The 16703-nt window shown below is 47.2% G+C and overlaps 1 protein-coding gene across 8 annotated transcripts in view; it reads left to right on the forward strand.

Annotated features, from left to right (window-relative positions):
- Window positions 1-16703, forward strand: part of MAPT (microtubule-associated protein tau) — a 67387-nt gene that overhangs the window by 43678 nt on the left and 7006 nt on the right. For 5 of the 8 annotated variants that reach the window (XM_006833544.1, XM_006833539.1, XM_006833540.1 and 2 more), the window contains 3 exons: window positions 9765-9857; window positions 12962-13043; window positions 14725-14837. In XM_006833544.1, the coding sequence (XP_006833607.1) occupies window positions 9765-9857; window positions 12962-13043; window positions 14725-14837 (288 nt within the window). The remainder of the gene's footprint in view (window positions 1-9764; window positions 9858-12961; window positions 13044-14724; window positions 14838-16703) is intronic. The other 3 variants (XM_006833546.1, XM_006833543.1, XM_006833545.1) reach the window with 1 other exon arrangement.

The raw sequence follows: 16703 nt of genomic DNA on the forward strand, positions 1-16703 counted from the left end.
AATCTAAAGCCAGGAAACAAATTCCAAAACTCAGCAAAAGATTTAAGTGCAAAAATGTAAAAACTTCATGGAACAGTGTAAAAGTTTAAATGTCTAGCAATAAGGAGAGGACTAAATAAATTATGCCAATACCATACTCCAAAATAGTATGCTGTCATTAAAATTATCTTTGAAAATGTCGAATAATTCTAACAGCAGCTCCCAATAGGGTCAGGAAAATCAGGAATCCCTGTGAGTGCCGAGAGAAAGGATGGTACAGGGGTCCTGGATAGGAAGGGCACAGAAGCCGGAGAATGGTGGTGGGCTGGTTATCTTCTGAAGCTACCCAGGAGGGTGCTGTTAGCGAGGCCAACAGCTTGGACAGGAAAGTCTCATAGCAGCGGGCTTCAAACGCCTTGGCGTGCAATATACCAGATGGCCACGAGATGGCGATGGAACGCTGTAAACATCCCTCTCCATCTTGGGTCCAGTTCAAACGGTTGCTGCTTGATTTGCTGACACAACATTGACTTGTTTCTTTTTCTCTGTTTAAGTGTCTATTTTGTCTTCACTCCCCCGCATTCTCTGCCTTCACCTCCATTCACCTTTCTCCTGATTTTGTTTCTGCCTCTCTCCGTTCTTCTTCATCGCCTCTCCTCATTCAGCACAGACCATAATAGGAAACAAGTATTTTTAAATTTATTTATGAAACGTATTAGTCAATAGTAAAAGAAGCACCTGCCTAGAACATTGGTGTGAAGTATATGAAGTGATTTTCACTCAGTGGGCCTTGGATGGAGCAGAACCAGGGACCTTTGGACGGAGGTGTCCAACCCTCCCCTGGGAGAGCCAGGAACCCTGGGAGCCTCTGGCATCTCTCTGGCACAGGATCTATGTTTCTTCAAAGCCTGTGTCGCTCCAGCCATTGTCCAGGACTTTGGGAGGTCACTGTGGAAACAATTCGAAAGACGACTCTTCCTGTTACCTGGTCTTTTCTTTGGCCAGTTGACTTACGGGGAAGTAGGTGTTCCTTGGTCATTTCCCAGGCCAACCACCTTGGACGTGAAGAGATGCTTGGTCTGGAGCCCACCTCAGGTTAAATGCACACCTGAACATCCCACCAGCTGCTCCTAGTTCTCAGCACTGGGCCTAGCCCAGAGCGCCACATGATGCTGGAGACAGGCTGGGACCCAAGCCAGCCCACTCAGCTAGGTCACCCTGGGAGTGCCTGCGGGAAGAGAGAGGGAGGGCTGGGCAGCCCCAGAGACCTGAGCCCAAATGGAACCAACAGCATCATCTCCTGAGAGTTTGGGGCCACTCCAGGTCATGGATGAAACCAAACCAGACCTGCCCCAGCCCCAACTCCAGTCCCAGCATCTCTTCTAGGGTCAACCCCTGACCATAGGACTTTCTCCCCAGAGTAGGAGCCTCCAGATCAAAATGTAGAACTTCGAAAACTTGTCTCCTCTGATGGGTATTTTAAGCATCTAGAGCTGAGGCACAGAATCATAAGAAACAAAGTTTATTCCAACTAGAACCTTTCTTTCTCCTTCTTGTAAATCTGGAATTTTGTAAAGTATGTTTGTTTAACTTAAGGACTAACAGTAATTTAAGTCTGTAAATATCCTATGTCATTGCCAAATCTCACAAAAACTTGTTGCTTTCTCTGTGGGGTTGAAAAAAGGGAAAAAACCACATTAACAAAACGTTCCTATGTATGTGACAGACCTTATATTATAGCTTACTGCCCCTTGATAAAGACCCATTTGATGCAGCAAACACAATTACTTGTACAGATTGGTGCAGCAAACACAATTACTTTGTCTGATAATGAGAGTTAGGTAACCTGTCATTTCCCCCCTTTTTGCCTTGGCTTCCAGGAAGCTCAGAGCTCAGTGGTGGTGGTGGTTTTGTGCTGTGAAGTAGGTTCTGACTCATAGTGACCCTGTATAGGATTTCCGAAGCTGTAATCTTTATGGGAGCGGAAAGCCTCATCTTTGTCCCATGGTGCAGCTGGGTACCCAGGACTCCTTATGTAATAATTGGTCTTGTCATCGTCAGGCTAGGCGACCTCTGCTTTCTTAAGCATCACCACTGAAATGTTCTTGTTTCATCAGTGTGCTGTCTTAGTTAGTTAAACGGCTTCAATTCCTTTCTGAAAACAGACAACTCTGCTTCCTAGAAACTAATCAATAAGAAACCATCCCAAAGCAGGAGTTCATGTGGGACTTTGTAAAATCTGAGGGGGACACACAGGCATTGTGCAGAGGGTAACCAGGCCTGGACAGCCGTAGGGAACTGTGTGAGAATCCCCGTCCACCTCCTCTTTCCAGCTCAGGACTGACAAGCAGGAGAAGAGAAGGCCAGGACTTGCCAACAAGGAGTGCTGTTTGTATTCGCTTTATGAGACAACAGCCTAGAGGTAGGCTGGAGCAGACAGAAACACTCAAACCTAGATCCCGGTGCGGGCTCTGTGGCAGAGAGTGGAGGAAACTACATGTGGCTTCATCTGTAAAACAAACACGAGGCTGTCGGGGACTGTGAAAAAGGAGTAGGATGTATCCAGCCTTGAAAGGAAAAATGTTTTTTACACTTAGAAACCAGAGAACTTACAAAGGAAGAATTTGTGTATATAAAACGGTTAGCAATTGTATGTTCAGACAAAACACACCTACCAGCCAAAAAGAGAGCTGAGGGTCAATTTCAGTAACCATCAGAGAAATACAGAAAATGCCAGCAATATGCGTGACGCTGTAGGATCAGCACTGCACTGCGAACCCCAAGGTCAGTGGTTCAAACCCACCAGCTGCTCCACAGAAACCCTGTACTGAGTCAGAACCAATTCGACTGCACTTAATAACAACAATGTAGCCTTGCTTATTTTGGCCAAAGAGCTAAGCAAAACTGTTTTTCTTACTCAATATTAGCAGCGATGGAACCGGCTTTCTCAATAGTGTTCACGGGTCAACACACCCAACCCTCTCAGAAAGCCATTTGGTGACGCGTATTGAGAGTTTTCAGAATATTTGTAACTTTGACCCAGAAATTCTATTGCTGGGACTCTATGCAAATAATGTATAATGTGGAGAAAGCTCCTTATGGGACATGTTCATGGTAAAGTTGTTTATACCAGTAAACCTGGAACCAACACAGACTCAGTACTTTCAATGGTGGGATATTGTGTAATGTTTCTGATGAGAGACAAACATGGCGAATGCTTTAGGATATGATATTACTTGATAAAGGATACAAAACTACGTTCACAACACAGCCAAGTCCAATGCTGTCAAATCTATTCCAACCTATGGTAACTTGTACAACAGAGTCGAACCGTCCCCACAGGGCTTCAAGGCTGTGATCTTTATGGAGTAGACTGCCACACATTTCCCCCACTGAATACCCACAGATACTTGCTCAGCAACCACACGCTTCAACGACTGCACCATTAAAGCTCTTTAATGTATACACTACTATTTTACTGTAATGTGCACACACTCACAAGACTTCAAGGAACTACAGCAAAATACAGTGCAATGTTGTTGTTGTTAGGTGCCATCAAGTCAGGATCCACTCATAGTGACCGTATGCACAAGAGAACGAAACACTGCCCGGTTCTACACCAACCTCACAATCGTTGCTACATTTGAGCCCATCACTACTGCCACTGTGCCAATCCATCTCGTTGGGGGGATGGGGTTGTCTTTTTCCCTGAGCTCTGGTAGCGTAGTGGTTACGAATCGGGCTGCGAACCTTAAGGTCAGCGGTTCGAAACTACCAGCTGCTCCGCGGGAGAAAGATGAGGCTTTCTACTCCCGGAAGGATTTACACCCTCGGAAACCCTGTACAGGGTCGCTATGGGTCGGACCCGACTCGACGGCACTTAACAACAACAACAACATCCATTGGACCAAACATGATATCCTTCTCCAGGGACTGGTCCATCCTGACAATATGCCCGAAGTATGAGAGATGATGTCTGACCATCCTGGCTTTCAGGGAGCCCTGTGGCTGTACTTCTTGCAACACAGATTGGTTTATTCTTTTGGCAATCCATGGTACTTTAAGTAATTTCCTACAATACCATAGCTTAAATGCATCAATTCTTCTGTGATCTTCCTTACTCACTGTCCAACTTTCACATGCATATGATATTATTGAAAATACTATGATTTGGGTCAGGCGCACCTGAGTCCTCAAACTGACATCTTTGCTCTTCAACACTTTCAAGAGGCCTTCTACAGCAGATTTGCTTAATGCAACACGTTATTTGATTTCTTGACTGCTGCTTCCATGAGTATTGATGGTTAATCCAAGCAAAATGAAGTCTTTGACAACTTCAATCTTTCTCCATTTATATGGATGTTATTTATTGGTCCACTGGTGAGGATTTTTGTTTTCTCTACAGTGAGGTGCAATCCACACTGAAGTCTTTGATCTTCATCAGTAAGTATTTTTAAACCTCCTCACTTTTCAGCAAGCAAGGTTATATCATCTGCATATTGCATACTGTTACTGAGTCTTCCTCCAATCCTAATGCCATGGTTTTTTTTTTCCTTCATATAAATCAATTTAGATTATTTGCTCAGCATACAGATTGAATAAGTATGGTGAAAGAATACAACCCTGGCACACACATTTCTTGATTTTAAACCATTCATTCAGTGAACCCTTGTTCTGTTCAAACAACTACCTCTTGGTCTATGTACAGGTTCCTCATGAACACAATTAAGTGTTCCAGAATACTCATTCTCTATAAGCTATCCATAGTTTGTCATGACCCACACAATTGAAAGCCTTTGTGTAGTCAATAAAACACAGGTAAATGTGTTTCTAGTATTCTCTGCTGTCAGTCAAGAGCCATCTGATGTCAGCACTGATATCCCTCAATCCACATCCTCTTCTGAATCTGGCTGGAATCTCTGGAAGTTCTCTGTCAATGTGTGGTTGCAGCTGTTTTTGGATTATCTTTAGCAAAGATTTTGCTTGCATGGGGTATTATAATTGTCTGATGGTTTCCACATTTCATTGAATCACCTCTCTTTGGAACGGTCATATATATGGATCTCTTCCAGTCAGTAGACCAGGCAGTTGTCTTCCACATTTCTTGGCAGAGATGAGTAAGTGCCTCCAGAGCTGCATCAGTTTGTTGAAAGATTTCAATTTGTATTCCATCAGTTCCTGGTGCCTTCTTCTTTACCACTGCCTTCAATGCACCTTGGACTTCTTCCTTCATTGTCTTTTGACTATATGCTAACTAACTCTTCAAATGGTGGGATATTGACTGTCTGTCTAATGCAGTGACTCTGTGTATTTCTTCTCTCTCCCTTTGATGCTTTCTGCATCATTCGATATTTTGCACATAGAATCCTTAAATATGGCAAGTCGAGGCTTGAATTTTTACTTCAGTTCGCTTTGAGGAATGCTGAGCGTGTTCTTCCCTTTTGGTTTTCTAACTCCAGGTCTTTGCACATTTCGTGATAATATTTAACTTTGTCTTGAGCTGCGTTTTTACCTCCTCATTTCTTCCATTTGCTTTAGCATCTCTATGCTGTAGAGCAAGTTTCAGAGTCTCTTCTGACATCTGTTTTGGCCTTTTCCTTCTTTCTTGTCTTCTTAATGACCTTTTGCTTTCTTCCTGTAGGATGTTCTTGATGCCGTCCCACAACGTTTCTGGTCTTCGGTCTTTAGTGTCTAATGCATTAAATCTGTTCTTTAGATGATCTCTAAATTCAGATGGGATATGTTCAAGGTCATATTTTGGCTCTCGTGGAGTTGTTTTCATTTTCTTCAGCTTCAGTTTGAATTTGCATATGAGCAATTGATGGTCTGTTCCACAATCTGCCCCTGGCCTTGTTTTGGCTGATGATATATAGACCTTTTCCACTGTCTCTTTCCACAGATGTAGTCAATTTGGTCAATTTGATTTCTGTGTACTCCATCTGATGAGGCCCATGTGACTAGTCATCTTTTATGTTGTTTAAAAAGATATTTGCAACAAAGAAGTCATTGATCTTCCAAATTCTATCTGTGGTCTCCAGCATCATTTCTATCACCAAGGCCATATTTTCCAACTACTGATCCTTCCTCTTTGTTTCCAACCTTTGCATTCCAATCACCAGTAATCATCAATACATCTTGAATGCATGTTTGATCAAATTCAGACTGAAGAAGTTGGTAGAATTCTTCAATTTCATCATCACTGGCTTTAGTGGTTTTTGTGTAAATTTGAATAATAGTGGTATTAACTGGTCTTTGAAGGCATATGGATATTATCCTATCACAGACAACATTGTACTTCAAGACACATCATAGTAAACCATGTGATTGTTAGATTCAAAATGGCCAACGCCAGTCAATTTCAGCTCACTAATGCCTATAGTATTGATATATATATGCTTTCCATTTCATTTTTGACAGCTTCCAATTTTTCTAGATTCATACCTCGTAATTCCGTGCTTTTGAGTTACAATGTTGGAGAATATTGAAAGTGCCACGGGCTGCCAAAAGAACCAAGAGATCTGTTTTGGAAGACGTGCAGCTAGAGTGCTCCTTGGAGGCCAAGTTGTCTCTCAAACTTCAGACATGTTGTCCGGAGGGGCCAGTCGCTGGAGAAGGATATCATGTTTGATAAGGTGAAGGAGGGTCAGAGAAAAAGAGGAAGACCCCCAACGAGATGGATTGGCCAAGTGGCAGCATCGATGGACTCAAGCATGGCAACAGTAGTGAGGTTGACCCAGGATCAGGCAGTGTTTTGTTCTGCTGTGCATAAGGTCGCTATGACTCGGTACCGACTTGATGGCACCTAACAACAACAATTCCATGTTCCAGTTATTAATGTATGCTTACAGCTGTTTCTCTTCATTTTGAGCTGTGCTCCCTCAGCAAATGAAGGTCCCAAAGACTTACCCCATTCACATCATCACGGTCATCTCTCCTTTGAGGAGGCAGCTCTTCCCCAGTCAGATTTTGAGTGCCTTCCAACCTCAGGGCTCATCTTCCAGCACTATGTCTGACAGTATTCTAGTGTTCTTCATCATGTTTCAATACTCAATATTTTGGTGCTGACAGTGTTCCACTCTATTCATAAGGTTTTCTGTGACTAAATACTCAGAAGTAGTCCATCTCTCCTCCTTTCCAGTCTGTCTTCATCTGGAAAAAAGCTCAGCTGAAACCTGTCCACCACGGGTGACCCTGCTGGTTTTAAAAATACCCATGGCATAGCTTCCGGAATCACAGCAACACACAAGTATGGCAAACAGACGAATAGTGGACAATGCAATGTTGTTGTTGTGAAGTGCCATCGAGTCGGTTCTGACCCATAGTGACCCTGTATAGGGTTTCTGAGAAGCGGCTGGTGAGTTTGAACCACCGACCTTGCAGTTCAAATGGCTTTGCAGCCTGGCACATTAACCCAGAGCGCCACAGCAGGACTGGGGACAATGCAGTGATGGTTGTTTATATGGAATAGTTGTAATAGGGTCACAAGAAAGTGTTTTGGTTTACCATTTTAGCCTCTATTTTTCTAAAACATAATGTTATATTACTTTTCTAATTTAAAAAAAATGCATAGCTTTTTTTTTTATGTAAAAGAAAAAGAAGTGGTTAAAAATTGGTTCTCCCGGTTTTTAAATTCATACCAGTACAATTAAGGAAAACATTAGATTGTGATCCAATATAAAACTATTAAGTGCTGTCACGTCAGTTCTGACTCATAGCGAGCCTGTATAGGGTTTTGGAGAAGTGGCTGGTGGGTTTCAACCACTGACTTTGCAGTTAGCAGTTCAGTGCTTACCCTACAGTGCCAGATTGAGGACACTTGTGTGATGCTACAGAACAAGCACTGGACTGCTAACTACAAGGTCAGGGTTCAAATCCACCAACTGTTTCTTGGAAACCCTCTACAGGGTTACTATGAGTCAGAACAGACTTAACAGCACTTAACAACAACAATAACAACATAATGTGATAAAAGAAAGGTCATTTAACACCAAAAGGTAGAACAAAATGTAGCTTCAAGCAAACCTTGCCCTCCGGCCCGTTTCTCCGTTTGCCGAGGACTCTGACACTTGGAGTAGGGTTTGGACCTTTCCTCCCTGGATGAGCTCTGTGTGCCTGTCTAGCCAGGCATGGCCCCCAGCCCCAGCCCATCCTAACAGACCTTACAAGGCATTGAGAACAGCCAGCCCAACCCAGAATTGCGAGATAGCCAACTGAGCTCTCATAGCTATATACAAAACAGTGCTGGTTTTTCATTGGGAATTCTAGTTTTCAAATATTTCTGTCTGTGATTAATAAAAACCGAGGCACACTGTTCCCCATCCTGGGTTGGATCATCCCAAAAGTCTAGAATTTTCCAACTCTCCTCTGAACCATGGTTGCCTATTAATTTCATAAGTTTTTAGGGGAACTGGGTAAGAATAATTATTTACCAAAACCCTGATCCCAACACCTCCCTGGTGAAGCAAAGCACAGCCCCACACCTATCTTTCTCCATGCACTATTGGGAGGGTTTGAACCACTTCAGTCTAGTAGTCAGGACTTCCTTGGAAGATGTCCTTATTGGTCACCACATGTGACAAAACAGAACTGCCCAAAGGGTTTTCTAGACTGTCATCTTTATAGGAAGGAGCTCTGCTGGCATGCTGACTGAAGTGCTTGACTCCTAACTGAAAGGTCAGTGGTTCGAAACCACCAACCATTCCTTGGGAGGAAGCAGTGGCTGTCTGCTTCTATAAAGATTGTTGTTAAGTGCCATCAAGTCAGTTCTGACTCATAATGACCCATTATAGGGATTCCCAAGAGCAGCTGGTAGGTTTGAACCGCCAACTTTGTGGTTAGCAGACCAATGCTCATCCTACAGTCCCACACCAGACTCCTCCATGAAGGTTTCATCAACCTGTAACCTTATGGAGAAGTTCTGCTCTCTGCCCTAAAGGGTCACTATGGGTCAGAATCCACTCAAGGAGTGTCCTGGGTTTGGTTTTGGTTCCATTTTGACAGGAACAGGTCACCGAGTCTTCCTCCGGAAGAGCCGCTTGGCGGGTTGAAACCTCAAACCTTTGGGTTAGCTGTTAACTATTGGGCCGCCAGGACTCCTTAGAGCAGGAGGAACTGCCCAGAAATAGTCAAGTCATTCCCACCTGGCCAAAAACAATAAGAATGGGGGAACACAGGTTGAGTTCCTCTCCTCACCTGCCAGGTGTGGAAAGGTGCTACCCCATCTCCCTTTCTGAAGAGGGTCTGTGTGTGTCTTCACAAAGCCACATGGGTCCTGCCCACAAGATTAGGGCCTCTCACACCTGGCTAGGCATCAGAATCACCTACAGGATGGTCAACAGTCTAGTCTAGACCCTTCTGCCAGATTCCTCAAGGTCCTAATAAAATCGAGGTCAGCAGTGGGTGCTGGACTTATTTACAGCAGCCATAGGTGCCCGTCGTACGGAACAGCTCGAGAGTGGACACAGGAGCTTGGTGGTGCTCTCGTGGGTCTCATAAGTGTGCGGATGAGGACTTTGTATCATTATTTTTTTTTCCTGTAAAAATGACCACCTTTTTGACCCTGTTCCAACTTGGGGAACTTCCATTCAGGCATACAGACCTCTGGAGCGCTCTCTGGGGAAGGCTGACGCAGTCCATTTGTAACCTGAAGAATTGCCTTCTGGGAATCTGTTTTGTAAACCCCACAGCTGGGACTGGGTGACTCCTCAGCTCCCCTCTGCAGGGCCCTGGTCCCACCCACTCAGGTCCGGGGGTGTGTGACTCATCCTCTTTTCTGGCTGTCAAAGGTGCAGATAATTAATAAGAAGCTGGATCTTAGCAACGTCCAGTCCAGGTGTGGCTCAAAGGATAATATCAAACACATCCCCGGAGGTGGCAGTGTGAGTACCTTTACACACACTTCGAATGCACCACACTGTGGTTTGCTTGTTACAGCAGCAGCATGTATCTATACACTTCAGAGGCATTGCATAGAATAAATCCTTCCCAGGCTCAGGACCTGTCTGTGTCCCCCACACTGGTGCCCACCACTGCTCCCAGAAACCCACCACCATGCTGTAAGAAGGGAGTCCCATGGCCCGCGAGGCAGGGGGTGCTGCCAGAGTAGAATAGAAGGAGTTGACCCTCCCTCTGGACTCACGCACCTCTCAGCACCTGCTTTCAAGGGTTCCTCAGACCTTTCAGGTTGGCCTGAAGGCACCTGAGACTGGGCTCCATCCTCCTCCTCCCCCTCGCAGGTTCTCCCGAGTGGTTCCGCTGTGGACACTGGCCCATCCTGATCATGGGCACAAAGGTCTGACTGCCCCACCTGAGGCTAAACAATGTCTCTCTGTCCTGGTCTTCTTTGCCTGCATTTGCAGGGACCCCAACTCCCAGGCCTCAGCTCACATTTAAAACCAGCTCCACCCCCACTGGCCATGAGATAAAGCAGTGAGCCCAGGGGCCTGCCTGAGGAGGCCCAGATGTCTCTGAGGTTCCTGTCAGGTTCCTGGGTCAGCTGGCTGTTTGGGACTCGAATCCTCACTTGCCACATGCCCACTAGGTTTACTGTCACCCTCCGGGTCCAAGTTCTCAGGACAGTCTTGCAGACTTCATCCAGAGACTTGGCTCTGCTCACCTCCCTCCCCGCTCATGCCCGGCCTCTCCTGCCAGCTGTGAGCAAACATTCAAACACCTTGGGAGCTGGAGGTTCAAGACCTGAGCCTCCTGTCCACCCCCCCACACACACACACACACCCAAGGGTGGTTTCTGAAGGGGTCCCTGGACCTGGGGAGCTGTTTCCAGAAACCAGCCTGGGCTCGAGCAGCGTCCGGTCCGGCCCAGAGGGTTTATTCTTGCAATGTGCTGCTGCCTCCCGCGCCGAGCCCGCTCCATCCCGGAGCAGCACGCGCTTGATTAACGCTTCCTCATGGTGTCTGTGGTGTCCCCCCACCCCGACCCCTGCTGATGCTCTCAGGGGCCCAGTCCTGTGGCTCTACTTCAGATGAGGGGCTCAGACCAGAGTGGACTGGACTGCAGGCAGGAGCTGGTGCTGAGAGTCAGACTGGGGGCAGTCCTGGCCCCCCAGCAATGGCCTACACCTTGGGGGCACTGGCAAGACAGATGTCTTGCCCTTCCTGCACGGCTGGGACTTGTCAGAGGGCCACCCCATGCTGGGTCAGCTGGCTGTTTGGGACTCGAATCCTCACTTGCCACATGCCCACTAGGTTCGCTGTCATCCTCCGGGTCCAAGTTCTCGGGATAGTTTTGTGGACTTCATCCGGAGCCTATGTCCATTACCTGTTGGCAATAGGAGTCCTTGATGCAGGAGTGAGGGTTGCAGGTACACCCACAGCCAGCCTCAGGGATTTAATGGATTCCAGGTCTGGGCTTGGGTACCTATGACTTGTTCCCTCCCCTCCATCTTCCCAGCCTGGAGGCAGCACCATCTCCAAATCCTCTCTCTGTTACCTAGCACAGGGTGAAGGAAAAGAGAAGGGAGCCTGGGCCACACGAGCATTTACATGCAGATCCCTCACGGCATAGTGGGTGACACGCACCACAAGGTCAGCGGTTCGAGTCCACCTGTCACTCCACAGGAGAAAGATGAGGCTATCTCTTTCTAAAGATTTGCAACCTTGGAAACCTTATTCAGGGTCCTGAGTCACAATCGACTCCACGGCACACCACCGCCACCCTCACACTGGGAGGAGTCCCTAGACGCCTTGCACCACCCCATAGAGCATGTGCTTGGAGGATAGGGCAGGGGTGAGTGGGGGATGTGCGTACCCCTCCTCCGACAGCAGGATGACACTCACACTCTCCAAACTCCAGGGAGCAAGGCCTCATGAGTCGGCATGGGACCCAGGTTGGCCCCCAGAGTCGAGTGGTCCTGCTTTCAGAACTCAGACCAAAAGGCCAGTGTCCACCCACCCTCCCTCGTGCGCAAGCCGCTGCATTCCACATCTCAGCCTGCTTTACCCAACTCTCCCTTAACAAACAGCAAACGTCAGCAGGACTTGAACTTCAAAGAACTGGGGATTGTTCCAGATGGTTTAGATCTAAGTAGAAGCCTCCTTTGGCTTCCTGGTGTCCTTGTCAATCCCATTCTGGGCCTTGAAGCCATCTCTCTCCTAAGTGACTCCAGGACAGGAGTGCAAGTGACCCCAAGGGTCTCTGGAGCCCCATGGAGTATCAATCAGGGCAGACTTGCCCCTGGGAGACCCAGCCCTCCCTGTGGGGTGTGGGATTTGGCCTGAGTCAGTGGTTGGCTCAGGGTCCAGCATGCCTCTGGGGAGGGTGAATGGCTTAGAGGGTCTGCTTGTGGGCCTGAGGACCTGGTTCTGAGCCCTGGAGTCTGTCAGACCTCCTGTGTGTGTCTAAGTCCGTGTAAGCTTGCTGCGCTACTAACCTGCCCTGGCTCTGCCTGTCCTGCCGGCATCACTTTGGTCCCCTCTGTCAAGAGTCCAGATCACTTGGTCCTGCTCACTGACCTGCACTGCCCTCGTTGTGGGGACTCAGGTTTGGCTTTTTGTGGATGCTTCTCCTGGCATAGCCCACCTGTGAGCCAGCAGACAGCTTCTCCTGGCATAGCCCACCTGTGAGCCAGCAGACAGCGCCGTGTTGCCTTTCTAGCAGTTTCTTTGTAGGTGCTGCACAGATCGGTTCTTTGCATCCTGTGAACCTGGTCTGTGGATCTCATGTCAGGAAAAGGAATGGATTAGGAAGTCTCAGGGGTGTTTGCAACATAACAGTGCCCCTCCTTCTTGCTGAGTGAGCGTCTTTTTTCCTTCGGGATTGAAGACAGGATTCTAACCCTTGGGCCAGAGTTAGAATTCTGACAGCACGTTTTCCACGACTAGAGTATTAATTCCTTGTGGGAATGGGACCACCGCCTGGACACAGCCTGGGCTTATATGGCTGTGTTTCACTGTTCATAATAAAACAATTCTGCTTCGTTCTCTTTGTCTCTCTCTCTCTCTTCTTATTTTCTCTCATCTCCAGGTGCAAATAGTCTACAAACCAGTCGACCTGAGCAAGGTGACCTCCAAGTGTGGCTCATTAGGCAACATCCATCATAAACCAGGTAGCCTTTGTGGAAGGGGGGTGGGGGGGCACCCAGAAGGGGCTGGGAAAGATTTGGCTAGTCATCAAGTGTTGAGGGTGGGATTTGCTCCTGAGCAGGACCATGATGGCCCAAACCGGTATGAAAGGGAGGGAGATGCTGGTTTTCGGTCTGACCTGCGGCTCTCCAAGCAGGCTACACACCTGGGAGCAATTTCACCAGCCATGCTCTGACTGTGAACAGAGAATGTATGTAAACAGAGAATGATGCCATTGGGACTCCCCCAACACTCCCATGTTTACTTCCATCCCATCTCGTATGGAAACAGCGCTGTCCGTAGATCTTTGTGCTTTGACAGATGTGTTCTGTATCTGTACTGCCCAACCTGCTTGGTGCAAATAGTTAAGCACTTGACTACTAACCAAAAGGTTAACAGTTCAAACCCAGGTAATCTGCTTCCTGAAGGTCACAGTCATGAAAACCCTGTGAATAGCTCTGCTCGGCACACATGGGGTTGGCATGAATCAGAAATCACTTGACAACAACTACCTGTGACAAGCGACCACTTGAAGTGTGGTGAGAAGAATTCATTTAAATCGCCACGTGGACTGCGGGCTACTCTCTGGAAGCACAGCACAGATGCTAACTCCCTCCGTCAGACCCTGTGCAGAGAGAAGCCCAACAGAAGCATAGTCCAGATGTGTCTATATTCGAGGCTCTTGGACATTTTGTGAGAGTTTAGGTTCCAGTGGAAACAACATCACAGTTGGTGCCCACCCTCCCACATTCTGTCTTCAGGGAGCAACTTTCTCCAGTGGCTTTGTCCTTCCCGAAAAGTGATCCAGGCCAACTTGGCCTGATGCTACATTTCACACACTTGGGTGCCCAAGGAGGAAGGGGTTATGACCTTTCCTTCCTTAGTATGTAATTTGGCCTTTTTGATTTTATTCGGGGGTCTTGTGGGGCTGTGGTTGACAAGGTGTTGACTTAGAAAGACTTCGTTCATTAGTGCCCAATCAATGTAGAATTACAGACAGATGGCAATTCACTTTTGCATTAAGTGCTTGACTGCTAACCAAAAGATTAGCAGTTCAAACCTAGGTAGGGTTTGAAGGAAGAGGTGGCTAATTCCTGATGCATGCCTTGATTAGAGAAGTGAAGTAACATACTTTGAACCCTTTCTAAGGACTGACCCGTATACAAACCACATTCTAGCTTGTTATTGTTAAGTACCATGGAGTCGGTTCCGACTCATAGTTACCCCGATTTGTAACCACTACGCTACCAGAGCTCCTTATCTGGTAGCATAGTGGTTATGAATCGGGCTGTGAACCTCACGGTCAGCAGTTCGAAACTACCAGCAGTTGTGCAGGAGAAAGATGAGGCTTTCTGCTCCTGTAAAGATTTACAGCCTCGGAAACCCTGTACAGGGTCACTATGAGTTGGAACCGACTCCATGGTACTTAACAACAACAACATTCTAAGTACAAGAGCTTTATCTACTCCTAAAGGTTGGTCTCTGCTTGGAAACGAGTTAGCTGACTGGAAGTTGTCCTTGGCCTGTGTCCCTCACAGACCTGGGTTTTGCTGAGCCCCCAGCAGCCCACGGGCACTTTGCTGTGCAGCTCTTGTTTCCAGCATGCAAAGCCCACTGACCGGAAGAAAAAGATGGCAAGGGGGTATTGTGTGTACTGTGTCCTAGGAGGTGGCCAGGTGGAAGTGAAATCTGAGAAGCTGGACTTCAAGGATAGAGTCCAATCCAAGATCGGCTCCCTGGATAACATCACCCACGTCCCTGGCGGAGGGAATAAAAAGGTAAAGCTTAATGGTACAAACAAGGGGTTTTAAAGAATATGTCTGATTTTTTCTCAGTTCAGGCTGCTAGAGGTCTGGAGTCGGGGCACTTGTCAGCCTGGGGGTGGGGGAGGAGGGGGAGATGGATGTCTGGGCTTCTTCTTAGCCCCTGCATTCCGTGCTTTCTTAGGACCTTTACCTGGCAGCTGTCTGTCTTCCTGTTTATACTTTCTTCTGTCCCTAATCTGCTCTTTTTATGTCATAGTGATTATAGTGAGCACCTGATGGCCTTATTAACAAAACAAAGAAAACCTTATTCCAAAGGGGACTACACCCACAGGTATAAAGCCTAACCCCAAAGCTGTTGTCCTTCACTGGATCCCAACTCACCAGGGCTCCATAAGACAGAGGAGAACTGCCCCATACAGAAGCAGACTGCCTCGTTGGTTGTTCACCCACAGAGTAGCTGGTGGGTTTGAACTGCTGACCTTTAGATGAGCAGCTGAGTGCTTAACCACTGAGTCACCAGGGCCTCCTTCCACAGGTATAAGAGTTAGGATTCTAATTCACATTGCCGGGGGAGGGAGCACAATTCAATCCATAGCAGGTGAGGTGGACGGAAGCTGGTCCAGCTGTGCTGACCGATATGGCATGCCCCTCCGCACCACCCTGGGGAGTGTGAGCTCACTGATGTGGGAGACAGCTTGGGCACCTGGAGTCATAAAGTCCCAGAGTGTTCTCCGTGCAGCCAGAAGTGAGGACAATGCCGGGTCCTGTGACGTAGAGTCCCCCACTGGGGCCAGCAGCTGTCTTCAGGGCAGCCTGGAGCAAGCACTTGCTCTAACAGGGCCACTAGAACAAACCATGATGCTGACAGGAAATAGTCCTGCAAAGGTCCATGCAGAGGCTGCTGGGCAGGTGAGATCTCAGCATTCCAGCACTTTCTAGAGTCTCCAGTTTCTGCTGTTGGTTTTGATGTGCAAACCCAAAGGTTGGTGGTTTGAATCCACTGAAGAAAGACCTGTCTGTAAAGGTCACAAACGAGAAAGTTCCAGGGGGACAGAAGTACTGTGTCACACACAGTCCCTGTGAGCTGAGTCAACGTCACATGATGCACCTCACAGCAGCTGTGGTCAGTGTAAGGGGTGGCCCCCAGCCGGCCAGGACTTCACACCCACACCTTGGCCTCTCTGCCTCCATGGTGGGCCTGAAGTTCCTGTTGACCACTGAACATGGGAGGCTTCCCAGGACCAGAACATTTTCTCATCTGGGTCTCTAACAAAAGAAAGAAAACAGAAGGGCTACAGCAGCTGCAAGCCTGGAGGGAAGTGAAGAATCTTCTTCTAAAAACTTTGTTATTGTGAATTGAGTGAAGGTTTACAGAAAAGATCATCAATTTTACACTCAATGAACCAAACACTTTGCTTTGCTACGATTGCAATCCCCTCCAAGTACCAACAGTTAACAGCATTTACCTCTATTCACCGTAACTATTGCATTCCTCCCTGTGTCTTCCGCTGCCTTCATCTTTCCTCTACTAACCTTCCTCTTGTATATTGTCTGCCCCGTCATCCACGTTAACATGTGTCTACCTCTAGGTGATGAACCATTTTCCCTCTCTGACCCCCAACTCCTGTAACCATCCGAGATTGATTCTTTTGTTAAGAAAACCATATTGGTCTCATTACAGTATTTGTCCTTCTGTGATTGACTAATTCCACTCAACATGGTGTCCTCCAGGTTCATCCATGTTGTGAGGTGTGTCACAGACTCATCAGTATTCTTCAACATTGCGTAGTATTCCACTGTCTATACAGCAGTTTGTCTAACCATTCTTCAGTTGATGGGTATTTAGGCTGTCTCCATCTTTTTGATGTGTCTCTTGGA

The sequence above is a fragment of the Chrysochloris asiatica genome, unplaced genomic scaffold, assembly GCF_000296735.1.
Source record: "Chrysochloris asiatica unplaced genomic scaffold, ChrAsi1.0 scaffold00007, whole genome shotgun sequence".
NCBI lineage: Eukaryota > Metazoa > Chordata > Mammalia > Afrosoricida > Chrysochloridae > Chrysochloris > Chrysochloris asiatica.